This window comes from Rhinoraja longicauda, chromosome 2 (genome assembly GCF_053455715.1).
Source record: "Rhinoraja longicauda isolate Sanriku21f chromosome 2, sRhiLon1.1, whole genome shotgun sequence".
NCBI classification, from domain to species: Eukaryota; Metazoa; Chordata; class Chondrichthyes; order Rajiformes; family Arhynchobatidae; genus Rhinoraja; species Rhinoraja longicauda.
In genome coordinates, this window is record NC_135954.1 from 91,974,050 (window position 1) to 91,989,740 (window position 15,691).

The 15,691-nt window shown below is 39.9% G+C and overlaps 1 protein-coding gene across 1 annotated transcript in view; it reads left to right on the plus strand.

Annotated features, from left to right (window-relative positions):
• Positions 1–15,691, plus strand: part of LOC144607352 (meiosis-specific coiled-coil domain-containing protein MEIOC-like) — a 41,942-nt gene continuing 26,251 nt past the window's right edge. The window contains exons 1-3 of the mRNA XM_078424128.1: positions 1–134; positions 8,409–8,492; positions 10,690–10,856. Coding sequence (XP_078280254.1) covers positions 10,711–10,856 — 146 coding nt within the window. The 5' untranslated portion in view covers positions 1–134; positions 8,409–8,492; positions 10,690–10,710. The remainder of the gene's footprint in view (positions 135–8,408; positions 8,493–10,689; positions 10,857–15,691) is intronic.

Genomic DNA, 15,691 nt, shown 5'->3' on the forward strand with positions numbered 1-15,691 from the left:
GGTTGAAAGTGCATTTCCTGTTAGCAACCCAGAAGGTGCAGAACTAATGGCGACTGTTTTCCTTCTTGGCTGTGAACGCAAATGGACGTCGCGAAATGAGGCGACTTAAATACAACTGATCGCAACTTACTTAAGTGAGTAAACGTACGACGTGGAAGACGACGTTGAGATTTTCAGCCAGAAAACAAAAATAACATGCGTAGTAAGAGTTGGCTGCGTCAACGTCGATCGAGAAACGATCACAACTGCAAATGTCTAATTTTTCAAAATGCGCTTGAACTCTCAACTTATTGAATGTACGACTTTTAAAAAATCTTATCTGGTACAGTTCCCCCCCCCCCCATGGATTCGGTTTTCAAGACGTTTGCCAATTGGTCGAATAACAGCGTAAATCAAGTATCTCGATTCAAGTTGCCTTATACATTTAATTAAATATGATTAAGAATTTCTGTGTTTTAACTCCCCCCCAACAATTTGAGACTCATTCATTACATGGTAAAGAATGCGCAAAGTCATGTTTATTACTATCCACACACGTCAGTTAACTGAATAGCCGTTGAAATTACTCAGGAGGAGGGGGTATTAGTGCTAACATACAACTTTGTGAAAGAAGTAGATTGGTCGAATGCAGCTTTCTGACAAGATTTTTCAGGATAGCTGTTGAGATTAGAACGTCCCTAATTAAACAAGTATTCACAAATAGTTTTCACTATAATTTGTATTTCCAGGGTCTGTACACAATTCATTTTAAGACCTCAAAATTCAGTATATGTGCTTGCACTCTAACTTGTTATGTGGTTTAATTCCATTTGAGTTTTCAGTACATTTTAGAAACTACATTTTTCAGAAATGGATGTCAGGGGAACTTTCAGCCCTTGACACACTTTCCTCAATATATTAGATTATGGCTGGTCTCCACCTCAATTCTGTTCATATATATTTAACCAAAATTTGAGTAGTGTAGATGTTGGGTAGAGAAATTGAATTCAGATAAAGGGTGTCCAACTTAATACACTTCAACTCTTCAGAAGGTAATTTTTTGTTCAGATTCAAAGTGAATGGACAACTCAACAGTTGTTCATATTGAACCCTGATTTTTGTTTCATCCACACATAGCTTGGCTGTCTCTTTTTTATTTCCACCAACACATCCAACTGTTCCACTTCAGTTAGCAAACACTTACATTGTTTTATAACTCTTTGGCACAGAATAAGGCAATTCAACCCAACGTCGCCTCACAGAGCAATCCCAGTCTGCCACTAATTTTCAGCACACTGCATTCTCCACAGTCCCTGCAATTCCTTCCAGATTCAAGAATGTACCTCCTACACATTGTGGCGTTTTAAAGTAGCCAATTTGCCTCAACAACCTGCACGCCTTCAGGATGAGCAAAGAAACTGGAGCACAGAGGAATCCCAAGCAGTCTACTAGCTGTGCCACTGTGCCTTCATCCTGATTTATTAAATTATTGTGGTTAAATCTTGTCCATGGGCAGGAAACTAATGTGAAGTAAATATATGTAATGGGCAGATGGAATAGACCGAAGAAGATAAAGACTTTTTAATCAATGGCCCTTATATCAGAGGCTAAAGATTCTCTTTAATTACATTTATTGAATTGTCCTATGTCCAGGCATTTTCAACTGGTTTTTCAATCATCCCCCCGTCTTCCCTGAAGATGGAACCCATGAAAACATGCAGAAAGACCTGGATAACTTTCAGCCATTGCCTGAGATTTTGCAAGAAGTACCAGCTCAATAGCTATTGCCACGAAAGATATTCTAATTTTAATATGAACCTTCAGGGTCTATCTGTCATGTAGAAAATTAGAACAGCAGGCAATATTACCTCCTAAATTTGTTGGTTGCAGTTCTATGGCTATCTTTCCAGTTATTCCAAATGATTCTATGAATTTTCAAATATGGACTTTATATGTCACTTATGAAGGAATCAGTTATACAGAATGAAAATTGACCTTTCGGTCCAAATCACCCATGCGAGGCACGATGTCTAGCCCCGTTTGGCCTATGTCCCTCTAAAACGTCCCTATCTATCTGTCTAAATGCCTTTTCAATTATGTAATTGTTCCCACCTCTACAGCTTCTCTGACAGCTGGTTCCATATACGCAACAACCTCTGTAAGGAAAAACTTTGCTTGTTTGGTTCCATTTAAAAAAAAATCCCTCTCACCTTAAACCTATGCTCTTTAGTTTATGACTCCTGCCGAGAAAAAGACTGACCATCCACCTCATGATTTTATACTTCATAAGGTCACTATTCAACTTCTAATCCTCCAATTAACTCAGTCCCAGCCAAATTAATCCTCCCTATATAACTCGGCCCTACAATCCTGATAACACTCTTGTGAGTCCAGTCTGCGTCCTTTCCAGTTTAAAGATATCTTTCCTGCACACATGACTATCATGTGTGGTCTTGATAATGACTTGTAGAGTTGTAACATGATGTCCTAACCCCAATAATCAGTACCCTGTCCTTTGAGCCAAAGTGATCCATATGCCTTCTTCACCATCCTGTCAACCTGTGTTGCCACTTTTCAGGGAATTATGTACCTGCACCCCTAGGTGTCTCTGTTCTACACCACTCTTCAGGGCCCAACCATTTGCTAAGTAAATCCAGCCTGATTTATCTTTACAAAATGCAAGACCTTGCACTTGTCACAGTTAAATTCCATATGCCATTTCCTATTCCCAGTCCCTAGTTTACCTAAATCCTGTTGTAATCTTAGATAACCTTCGACGATGTCCACTATTGATTTTGGTGTCATTTGGAAACCATATTAATAACATTGTCATCCAAATTGTTAATATAGATGACAAACAACAGTAGACCCAGAACTAATCCCTGCACCGGGTCATGTGGACAGCATCCCACTACCCTGCCCATGTCAATTCTCTTGGTCAGCGTTTCAAAAGAAAAGCAATCAAATTTGAAGGGCACGGTTTTTCATACACACATTCATGTTGATTATCGCTGATGAATCCTTGCCTTTCCAAATGCTGGTAGATTCTGTTCCTCGGAGTCCCCTCCAACTTCCCCGACACTGATGTTGGGTTCACTGGCTTATAGTTTCCTGATTTGACCTTGCAGCCCTTTAATAAAGGTGCAGTATTAACTCCCAGTCTTCCAATATTTCACCCATAGCTAAAGATAATGCAAGTTACCTGCCTATTTCTGCAATTTCTTTACTGGCTTTCCACTTGATCACACATATAGGGTTTCCAATCTTCAGTGCTCAGGTTGGGATTTTTCTTCAGATAGTAGGAGGGACGAGAATGCTCGAAGAGAGGTGAGGGGAGAATAAAGCCTGGCAAGTGATAGGTTGATAGAGGTGGAGGAGGGGGGGGGGGGGGGTTTGGTATGCAGACGGTTGGATAAAGGTCAGAGATGAAAAGACAAAAGGCTGTGAGATAAGGAGAGAAGAGATGTGAAATCAGAGAAAGGTATGTGATAGTGGGGACTGGCGGGAGGGGAGGAGGGGGGGAGGAGTTTTCCATCTGGTCTCTCCTCCGCAAATGGACAATTCTTGCAAAAATGCCATTCCCTACTCTCCATTTCTCCATCACAAGATGAGGATTTTAACACCAGGACATCCAAGATGTCCTCTTTCAATAGTAAAATGTGGTTTCACCACTGTTTTCATAGATGGATCCCTCACCTGCATGTCCTCTGTATCCCCCTTAGTTCTGTACTTGCCTCCCCATCTCCTGACTCCTCTCTCACCCCTACTCGGAACACAGATAGAGTTTTGTGTAGGAAAGAACTGCAGATGCTGGTTTAAATCAAAGGTTGACACAAAATGCTGGAGTAACTCAGCGGGACAGGCAGCATCTCTGGAGAAAAGGAATGGATGACGTTTTGGGTCGAGACATGCCTTCTCTCCAGAGATGTTACCTGTCCCGCTAAAGATAGAGTTTTACCGGTCGTTACCATTCACCCCACCAGCTTCAGCGTCCAACACAATATTCTCCAGTATTTCCACCACATTTAACATGATAATGCCACCAGTCACATCTTCTCATCCCCACCGCTTTCCTCCGTCTGTAACTCCTTGGTTTACTCACATTGTTGAGATAAAGTGTAGACTAGGTAACCATTTTGTTGAATACTTGTGGTCTGTCTGCCAAGGCGTGTTCGACCTCCACTTTGCTAGCCATTTTAATTCCCTTTTCCATTCCCACACTGACCTTTCTTTCCTGAGCTACCACCCATTGCCAGAGTGAGGCCATATGCAAACTGGAGAACCAGCACCTCACATACCGCTTGCAAACCAATGGTATAAATATGGAATATTTCAATTTTAGGAAACGAAATAACAAACATCACACGTTCCCCTCTCCTCTTTTCCATACGTCACACTTGGATGCATATTAATTTCTTCCACAATCCATCTTCCCTGTCCACTTCTATCTTTTTCCCTTTCACTGGCTTCACATTTCACGCCTCTTCCATTCTTATCTTACAGCCTTTTGTCTTTTCATCCCTGGCCTTTGTCCAACCATCTGCCAATAGACAATAAGTGCAGGAGTAGGCCATTCGGCCCTTCGAGCCAGCATCGCCATTCAATGTGATCATGGCTGGTCATTCTCAATCAGTACCCCGTTCCTGCCTTCTCCCCATACCCCCTGACTCCGCTATCCTTAAGAGCTCTATCTAGCTCTTGCCAATCCAATTCCCCTCATCTGCATCAACCAATCACTTGCCAGCACTTCTCTTCCAGCTTTCTCCCCCCACAACAATCAGTCTGAAGAAGGGTCTCAATACGAAACATCACCTATCCATGTTCAGAGATGTTGCCTGATGCGCTCTCTAGCACTTTGTGTCTTTTTTAATGTAAATCAGCATCTGCAGTTTCATTGTGGCTACCAATTACAGTACCTTCAAAGTCCTTTCAATGCCCTGAGGTCAGAAATTTTCCCTCTTTCCCCTGCTCCACATCCCCCCAAACCATACTTACACATTGTTATGAAAATGGACAGTTTAGATGTTTGATGTTTTGTGATTCTTAATCTCCTGAGTTGCATCATCCCTGGAGATTGCAACTAGCTTCCGATCAATAGAAAATAAAAATATATAAACCATACCTATTGCAGTTTATCAACTGCCATGATCAATATTGATTCCTAACTATTCAATTGCATGGCCATTTGGTTTATTTTCTGCACCATTTGCTTTTTCTTTTGCACTACCTTACATGTAGAGTCATAGAGTCTCACAGCGTGGAAACGGGCCCTTTGGCCCAACTAGTCCACATCGGCCAACATATCCCATCTACACTAGTTCCACCTGCCTGCCTGTGGGCCATATCCTGCTAAACCAGTCCTATCCATGTACATGTCCAAATGTTTCTTAAATGTTGCGATATTAGCTGCTTCAACGTATATGCAGTTCGTTCCATATACTTACTACCCCTTGTGTGAAAATGTTACTCCTTGGGTTCCTATTAAATCTTCCCCCCCCCTCACCTTAAACCTATGTCCCCTGTTTCTTGATTCCCTTTCTCTGGGCAAGAGACTCTGTGCATCTACCCAATCTATGCATCTCATGATTTTGTACACCTCTATAAGATCACCCATCATCCTCCTGCACTCCAAGGAATAGAGACCTAGCCTGCTCAACCTCTCCGTATAGCTCGGCCCCTTGCGTCCTGACAACATTCTCGTAAATCTCTGCACCCTTTCCAGCCTGACATGGTGCCCAAAACTGAACACAATATTCTAAATGCGGCCACACCAACATCTTATATAACTGCTACATGACCTCCCAACTTCTATACTCAATGCTCTGACTAATGAAGGCCAATGTGCCAAAAGCTTACTCCTTAGTTCCTGAAACTCCTCCAGGGATACACTTGACCCCAGCTGCCTATACCTGAACCATGCCTCCTTCTTACTCTTGACCAAATCCTCGAACTCCCTCATCCAGGCTTCCTTACGTTTGCTTGCCTTGACCTTCACTCTTACAGGGACATGAATGTCCTGAACAATTGTCAGCACACTTTTAAAAACATTCCACTTTCCTGACATTCCTTTTCCATCAAATAACCTTCTCCAATCAACTTGAGCGAGATCCTGTCTCATACCCACAAAGTTGGCCGTACCCCAATTTAGCATTTTAACTCAGCAGCCTATCCATAATTATCTTAAACCTAATGGAACAGTGGTTGCTCGTCCCAAAAGGCTCATCCACGATGTATGGTATGATTTGCTGTATAGCACGTAAAGCAAAGTAGTTTACACATGACAATAATAAAAATAAAACAATCATGACTGGCCTCAATGTTTTTTCAATGTTATGGCAGGAAGCCTTGACATGGAGACAATTCATACAAGCACTGGTTAATTAGCTCACAGACTTGGAGGGCCGAAAAGGCCTGTTTCCGGCTGTAGATATATGATATGATATGATATGATATGATTGTTGTCTTGGTGTTTCTACTTTCCTTTAGTAAATTCAAGGCTTATTTGGATTTGGTTTCATCTTTTCAAATCGTTGGATTAGATGATAACTGGTTGCTGCTTGGCACAAGCATTGCTACGCTCTGTTTTGACACCTGGTGTGTAACCTAGGACATCAGGTTGCTACCTGCAGTTAAACAAGACACAAACTTTTCATTGTGTGTTTATTTATTTTGGACTATGTAATCTAAAACTATAAAGCAGGTAAAATTTCAAATTGAACATTAGGACAATTTTGAAACAACTCTTGGTCAATTTACTTGAACAACTAGGTCTCAATTGTTTATGCCACCAGAGATAAACACAATCTCAGTTGACATTTCAGTGCATTATTAAGAGATTGCTACAATCTGTGACGTATTAAACTGTTCCTTTCCTCTCTTTCGGGTGGTTGTAAAAGTTTCCATTGTACTTTTTAAAAAAGTGTTCTGAAGGATAATCATCTACTGACAACTAAAGTTATTGAAACAAATTATCTGGTTTATTGTTCCATTGCTGTTCAGATTTGCTGTGTGAAATTGGCAGCCATTTTTCTTTTGTTTAGTAATTAACTGCATTTTTCAGGTTAAAGTACACCTGAATTTATAAAACATTGAAATATTATGCATTCTGTGGCTTTAAATTGGATTAATTCGCATTAAAAGCACTTTTTATGTTTTGAAGAGTTTGCATTAATTTCCTGTTGAAGTACCATTATTTTGAAATAGTTCTGAGCACTTCCAACTTCAATTCACTTTTATGAGATTATATGGGAAATGTGACAGTGGAGTCACTAATATGCATGATGCCCATTAATTGATCACCAGCAGAAATCAGAAAACCCTGATTTAAAGCATTGAGTCTTTGGGATTTATCAATTGAAGTTCACCAAATTTGCTAGTACTATTAAACCACTTTTTATTCCTTTCCATGAGCAGAACTATGCAATATTGATTGGGCTAGGATTGATTGTTTTTTTTCTCTTTCTCTTCGTGGTGTAATGATGCAGTACTCAAGTTGCCAAACTAGCAATTCAGAGATAAAATTTAAAAAACTGCTGCAGATATTCAGCCTATCAGTCGAAATCTCTGGAGCGAGAAACATGTGTTAATGTTTAAGGTTGATGATCTTGGCTCAAAACTAGGATAAGTTAGAAAATCACTTTTTCTGAAACATGGTTAAGATTTGAAGTGAACAAAGAGAATGTTTTTGAGGGATGCCAACAAAAAGAGAATGAATGACACAAGTTGTGGGACCTGCTGAGAGAGGGGGATGAACACTTGTTAATTCTCCATGACTCTAATTGCAGCTGATCAGTCTGGAGGTGCAACTGGTGAGAGATGATTTAAAACAGGAGAGAACAAATTATTGAACTGTGAGATATTAAACATTGCAGATGCCTTGAATCAAAAATAACAGAATATTGGGAATATCCAGCATTCTGATGTTTTAGAATCTGTGCAAGAAGTCTTGTAGGGTAGATGCCTTTCCTTAAAACAAGTCAGTTTTAATACAAACTATAAAGACGAGTTGGATGGAATTGTGAAATCATGATTAAACTTTGAAATGTGCCAAGTCAGAAGATGAAATGTTGCTCCTCAAGTTTCCATTGGGCTTCATGAATCAGTACATGAAGCCAGACATGCTGGAGTGGGAATGGAATGTGGAATTAATGTGACAGACACCTGGAAGCTCAGATCTGGAATTTTAAAAAGACTAGATTACATTGAAGAAGGTTCGTTCTTTTGGTCTAAAGGCAAAAAAATAACATCCTTATAGCTTTCACATATGTAGGTAAAATTCAATTTCTTTTCAGCTAATACACATGAAATTCTTGAGTTAACATTAGTGTTGGTAAGACTTATATAACATGCCATAGTTATTAAATTATACATTTTAATTTCCATCTTTAACTGAAGGCCTACTAAAAATCTGTAACTCTTTGGGTCTACAGCAATGGTACTGATGAGAAATGTTCTGAGTTTCTCAGTAAGAAGGTGGTCAACTTGGTCCCCCCTTCAGTCATTAATAGCTACAGGTCAGTAACTTACTATTTTGTGTCATAACTTGCAAAGCTGGTTTTAAATTGAAGAGAATGATGCATAATTTTGTGTCGTTGCCTTCTAAATCTCGCTGAAATAAGCAAATAAATGTTCTCTTTGTTTCTGAGATCTGTAGTCTCTTGTATCTCCAAAGATGATTTATACAGTTTTGTTATGCGAAAGCTAACCAGAAAATAGTTTGTACCAATCAAATGTTGCTTAGAATGAATAGGTTTTTGCCTCGCATTATTTTCTCTGACTAGAAATTGTGTTGGTACGTTACTGGACATATCGATCTCAGCATAACTTCAAAAAGGTAGGTAGTAATTGTTGATTACCAACCACAGCACTCCATCATTTGTTACGCTAAACCATTTGGGTTAAGGCACCCAAGTTAGGTAAGACGCAGATGTTCTTGGGTGGATCTTGGCCATTAGTTAATTTAAACAGAATGTCATGCCTGACTATAACTGTAATGCCTCCAAATATTTTCAAACTTAATAAAATAAAGAAGATGAAAGATGTTAATACTGTCAGAACAAGGAGGTACATATATGGACATTACTTGTCACGGTAGAGTCAGAGTATGTTATCAACTTCAAGATGGTAGTAGATGTATTTTTGACAGAACTTGTCCAATTATAAGAGCAAAAATATGCATGTTGTATTTGGATTGAACTAATGGATAGTAAGGATCTATCGCTGACAAGTTCGTCAAGGTTTTTAAGGCCCTTCAGTTGTTTTAAAAGGTCAGAACAAGTGTTAAGAATATCTAATGATTTATTCTGGTTATCAAGAATTTAACTGTCTTTGGGGTTACAGAAGGATTACATTTTTTCTTGAAACATGCTGCTACTGCCTTGATATGCTATTAAATTTATTAATATTTGAGAAGTATTATTGGTAGTATCTATTAGTAAGTATGAACATTGAATATTATGCTATTTTCCTTTATATATTTTAATTTATTTAAATATATTTTGAATGTTGACTCCAGAATTTTGTGTCTCTCAGTCTGAGGAAGGGTCTCGACCGGAAATGTTAACTATTCCTTTTCTCCAGAGATGCTGCCTGACCCCCTGAGTTACTCCAGCACTTTGTCTATTTCCAGCAAAATTTAAATTAGCTTTAGTTTGTTCCTGTCAATTTAGTTGGTTGCATGAAAATTTGTGTGGTAACTTGGCTGTTTGAGTTCAGAAACCAATTTATGTAATTAAAATGGAAAATAACCAATTGCCACTTGCTACTCAGCTTTTTTTTAAAAACTGCTGCTTTTTATAATAAAATCCTCTCAGAGTGGTTGAAACGGTGCAAAGAATCACATCAAATTTAACATAATCGTGTTAGTAACAGGAAAAGCTGATTCATTCTTTAAAGCCTTTACTAAGTTTGTTGGAAGATTATTTCTTCAAGGCATTTTTTAAATTATATTCTTGGATTATTTTATACACAGTACAAAATACCATAAAATCAAATGGAAGTAATTTTCAAGGATTTTTTTGAGGAGGTCAACATAGAGAAAGTGGGGAGGGGTTGGGGTGTCAATGCACTGGTGGATCAAGGCTGCCTAGTAGGCTGCAGTTAATATGCGCCATGACCAAATTTTCAAAGCACTTCATGATGGTGGATATCAGAGAAACTGATTGGTAGTCATTAAGACACACTACAGTGCTTTTCTTTGACAGCAATAGAGAGACATGGTCGCAAAAGAGAGTACAGAAGAGATTCACCAGGTTGTTGCCTCAAATTGAGGGCTGTAACTATAAGTAGAGATTGGTAGACTGGGTTTCTTCTTACGGGAATGTCAGAGGCTGAAAGCTGACCTTAAAGGTTTATAAAATTGGGGGCTTAGGTAGGATAGATGGTCAGAATGTGTCTCCTCGAGTATGGGAGTCTAGAGTGAATAGGTTTGGTGTGAATCTGGCTTTCAATCTGCAGTAATGAATACATTTTGCAATAATTTTCTAATTTCCAAGCTAATTTTAGCCCTTTGCTGAAAGTTGAACTGTTTGAAAAGTTATCTGTTTTTTTTGCCATTTTTAAATGAGTACATGTAAGTGTTCAAATTATGCAAGATATCTGATGATGACCTTGTATTGAAAGAATGTGTATTGATTTGTTGATTTATTGCCACAACTGAAAAATAAATAAACAGATACTTTAATAACCATAATCAATTTGGTTGTCCAACAGGTAAATTTTTAAGAGTGTAACATGGAACAGCAGATGTTCTCAACTTCTCTGTTGAATAGCATTGGCAATTCTACACCTGTGGATCCGTCGATCTTGTACAACCATTGGTCTGTGTTTGCTGATGATGGCATACCTCCAACTGCTTTTCATGATGGTCCGAAACACAGGTACGACATAGACGTGAAACAAAGCCATTTAAAATCTTCAGACTTTGCTGTGTATTAGAAGCATTTAATGTAGTTCAAAAGCAAAAGTACTGCGAAGGATTAGTTATGTACTCTTATACTGGCAAGTGAATTTTAGCTGGAACCAGCGCAGGTCAATGTTCAGTATCCTAATTTCTCACCTTATGAGTTTAGGTGAAATGTAATTATTGTATGATTCCACTAATGCAACATGATAAGGATTAGGTATTATGTTATGCTGCTGTGTAAGGAGTAAGTTGGGATCTGAGGCATACCTGTGAAATAGGTTTGCCATATGACATGTGATATAATGAACCTAAGAATTCTCATTATTGAGAATATTCCTAATATCAGTGAAAATAAAGAAGGCAGGTGGGAACTGTAAGATGTAATTAATTTTTGCCCAGCGAAAATAGAGGTTAACTGATAATTTTCCTTATAAATACAAAATTCAGAGCAGAAATATAGTTGAGCCCGATGTCCCCATCAAAAATATTATTGTTGATCTGATGCAGCAATCTGCTGGAGGCACTCCATGGGTCGAGCAACATCCGGTTAAGGGGTGGGGGAAGGAAAATATACTTCCTTTCCTCTCCACTCTTTCCTAATATAGGGTCTCAACCTGAAACATCAACAATTCCCTAACCCCCGCAGATGCTGTTCAAACCACTGAATTCCTCCAGTAGTTTTTTTTACTCCCAGATTCTAGCATCTATTGTGTCTGGAACCAACTGCCAGAGGAGGTAGTTGAGGCATGTACTATAACAACATGTAAAAAAAATTTGGACAAGTACATCAATAGGAAATGTTTAGAGGAATATGGGGCAAATGCGGGCAGGTGGGACTAGTGTATTGGCCAGCATGGGGCAAGTTGGCTGAAGTGCTTGTTTCCACACTGTAAACTCATTGACATAGCAGAAACATTTCAACACAAGTCCAATGTCAACCACTTGGCTAAGTGTCTTGCACAAACTGACTCTATGACCCTAAAAGAAAATCCTCATCTCCATCTTAAATGCCTGACACCTTATTGTAAGACTTTACCCCTGCTCAACCAAGTAACCCTGATTTTAATACCTACATTATTAAGCCCTTTCAGAATCCTTTGTGTTTCAGTTGGGTTACTTTGAGCTCCACTACATCTGCTTCCTTAAATAATGAAATCAAAACCATATGCCCTCAAAAAGTCCTATAAACGTCTTTCATTCTGTTGCTCTTGCAATAAAGGCCAATGTTTAACATCTCACTTTAATGTTTGCTGTTTCTAAATGCATTTGGATTTTAATTATTCTGTGCTTTTTTTACATGCTCTTTTATGACTTCCTTAATGATTCCAGAGGTTTTATGAGAACTCTTGTGAGCTAACTGACCTGTAGACTAGGTGACACATTGCCGAGCACTTGTACTCTGTGCCCACTGGTCATCTTGTGCTCCTGGTTGCATGACCTTTAAACTCCCATTCTCGTTCCCACACTAACCTGTGTGTCCTCCATCTTCTCCGTTGCCAAAATTAGCCCAAATGGAAACTAAAAGAACAGTACGTCATATTCGACCTGGATAGTCTACAATCCAATAGTAAAAACAATGTATTTTCCAACTTCAGGTAACCTGCACCCCCAGTGTTCCTCTCTCCCTCTTCTGAACCACTAGGGTCTCTCATTCCACTTCTTTCCAAGCCCCCCCTTTTCGCCACACCCATGTTATCGTTTCATTTGGCCCCATCGCCCACACAACCCACTGGATCACCTACAACCTCCCCCTCGAATTCTATGCCTATCATTCCTTCCTTATCAGGTTTCACAGGTATCACCTTCCCTCTGTCTCTACTCCCACCTCACCTCTCCCCACCTGGCTCCATCTGCCCATTATCCCCCTTCACAGGGGGATAATCCCTAGCTCCATCTAGCTATCCATAGCACCACCTAGCACTTGCCAGCTCCTCTCACTGCTTTACTTCATCTCTTTTTACAGGCTCTCTCCCCTCTATAATCTCAGTCCTGATGTAGGGTCTCGCCCATAAACGTCAGCTATCCTCGTCTCAACAGAAGCTGCCTGATGTATATAGTTCTTGCAGCAGTTTGCTTTTTGCTGTAGTTTCCCATTTTGCCTCCATTATAAAATAGCATTGTTATATCTGCTGTTTTCTGCCGGATACTTTTCAAAATCTAGCAAATTTTGGAAGATGGATATCAGTGCATAGGATTTATCTATTTTGGAACCCTGGAGTGCAAGCTGTTAGATTTGGGGGCATTGTCAGACTAATAAAAACAGGAAATTCTGGTAGCACTCAGGTTGGATAGCATCTCTGCAAGGAGAAATCGAGCTAATGTTTCAGGTGCCTTAGTCTCTGTAGTTTGTTGTGTTTTTTCCAGTGATTTTAAAGTTTGTGAATCTCTCTTCGCCTTTTGTAAAAGACTATTTTGGAATGCTTTTAGTCTCTTCCCTTGTGAAGATAGCTACAAAATATATGACATTTCTATTCCCTTATTCCGCTGTCTCAATTTACATAGAGCATAGATACATGATCCATATCCCTGCAAAACCTATATATTCAAATACCTATCTATGTCTTTTAAATGCCATTTTCGTATCTGCCACCATCATCCCTGGCAGCGAATTCCAGGTACCCACCACTTATTGTGCAAAACAAATGCTGCAAACATCTGCTTTAAACATTTCCCATCTCCCCTAAAAGCTATGACTTCTATTAATTGACACTTCCACCTTGACTGTCCATCCCATCTATGGCTCATAATTTTATAAACTTCCATCAGATCTCCCTTCAAGCCTCTGACACTCCAGTGAAAGCAATCCAAATGTGTGTTACCTCTCCTTATAGCTAATACCTGCTAATCCAGGCAGCATCCTGGTAAATCGCTTCTGCATCCTCTCCAAAACCTCCACATCCTTCCCTCTTTTGGGGCACCCAGAACTGCAGCTTATTCTAAAGCGGTCTAACCAAAGGTTTTTATTCATAAGTCATTTATATAAATTAAACCCTCATTGTAACAGACCACAGGAGCGAAATGGTCCGTTATTGTTAATTGTCTGATCTAAGAGTGAGGGGTTGTCCCCCATTGACGTCACTGCCTGGGCGCCGGATCAGAATACTGGAGCCCCTCCACTAAGAGCCTAGTGGGACCTCCCTCCCCTCACGGAGCGTAGTGGTCCAAGAAAGCCGCCCAGCACCACCTTGTCCAGCGCAGCCTCTGCTGCTGATTCCTGCATTCAGAGGTTGAGAGCAACATGGGAGGTCTGGGCCGTTGGGGTGGGGGTGTGGCAGGGTTTGGAAACGCTGTCCTGCTCTAAGTGAGATTTCCACTACCAGCTGCCCCCAGGGTTATAGGGTGTTGACCTTAAATGTTAACTCTGTTTCTCCTTCCAAAGAGACTAACTTGCCTAACCTGTTGAGTAGACAAAGTTCTTAACAGCAAAATGCAAGCTACCAAAAATACTATAGACTATTTGTGACATTGTTTAGTAAACTGTCAATCAAAGCAATTACTTATCAATTTCAGTGCCTTGTCTGTGTAACAAGCACTGTGTTCTTAAAGAGACAGTCTGCTATCAGCGAAATCCATTTCTAGAGGTCTGTAATAATGAGGGTTTACTGTATATCACAAACAGCAGATGTCCCAGCACTGATCCCTGCAAAACACCACTGCTCATACATCTCCAGCCAGAATGGCACCACTACCCTCTGCATCTAAGACAGTTCTGAATCTAAACTGCCAAGTCACCATGGATCCTATGTATCTTAATCTTCTGGATCAGCCTACAATGAATGATCTTGTCAAATCCTCACTAAAGCCCATGTAGACAACTCCCAGAGTAGTCTTCTAATTTACTAGAATAGTGGAGTAGTCCACTACTCTATCCTCATCAATCACCTTTGTCACCTCATTTTAAAAAAACTGAGTTGGTAAGAAGTGACCTGCCCCTTACAAAGCTATTCCGACAAACCATAATTAGCTCATTCTCTTTGAAATATTAGTAAATAAAAATCCTGAATAATACTCTGCACGATGGCACAGTGGTAAAGTTGCTGCCTTACAATGAACGCAGCGCCAGAGACCCGGGTTCGATCCCGACCACGGGTGCTGTCTGTACGGAGTTTGTATGTTCTCCCCGTGACCTGCATGGGTTTTCTCAGAGATCCGTTTCCTCTCACACTCCAAAGGGGTACAGGTATGTAGATTAATTGGCTTAGTAAATGTAAAAATTGTTCCTAGTGGGTGTAGGATAGTGTTAATATGTGGGGATTGCTGGTCGGTGCGGACCCGGTGGGCCGAAAGGGCCTGTTTCTGCGTTTTATCTCTAAACTAAACTTTTAAAAAACTAAACTAATAGCTTCCCTACCACTGATATAAGGCTCACCACCCTATCAATTCCTGGATTGCCTCTATTTTCCTTCTTGAACAACGGAACAATATTGGCTACTCCCCAGACACCCAGGCCCTGCCTTCTGTCTCTGTGGCAAGAGAGGACATAAAGGTGTGTAAAAAAGAACTGCAGATGCTGGATTACACCGATGATAGACACAAAATAAAGGTCTTTGGCAAAGACCCAGCAATCTTCTCTCTTGCCTCTCTCAATAACCTGAGATAGATCCCTTCAAGCCCTGGAGGCTTATCCAATTTAATGATTTTCAAGAGAGCAAATATTGGCACCTTCTTGATCTTGAAATTTCCTAGCATATTATTATACCACATTTCATTCTTCATCTTCCTTTTTATCAGTTGTCACGGATGCACCCTTTTGTATTCAGTTCCCATCCAGTGTTGAATATTATCTCCAATCATCCCTTTTCCCTGAAT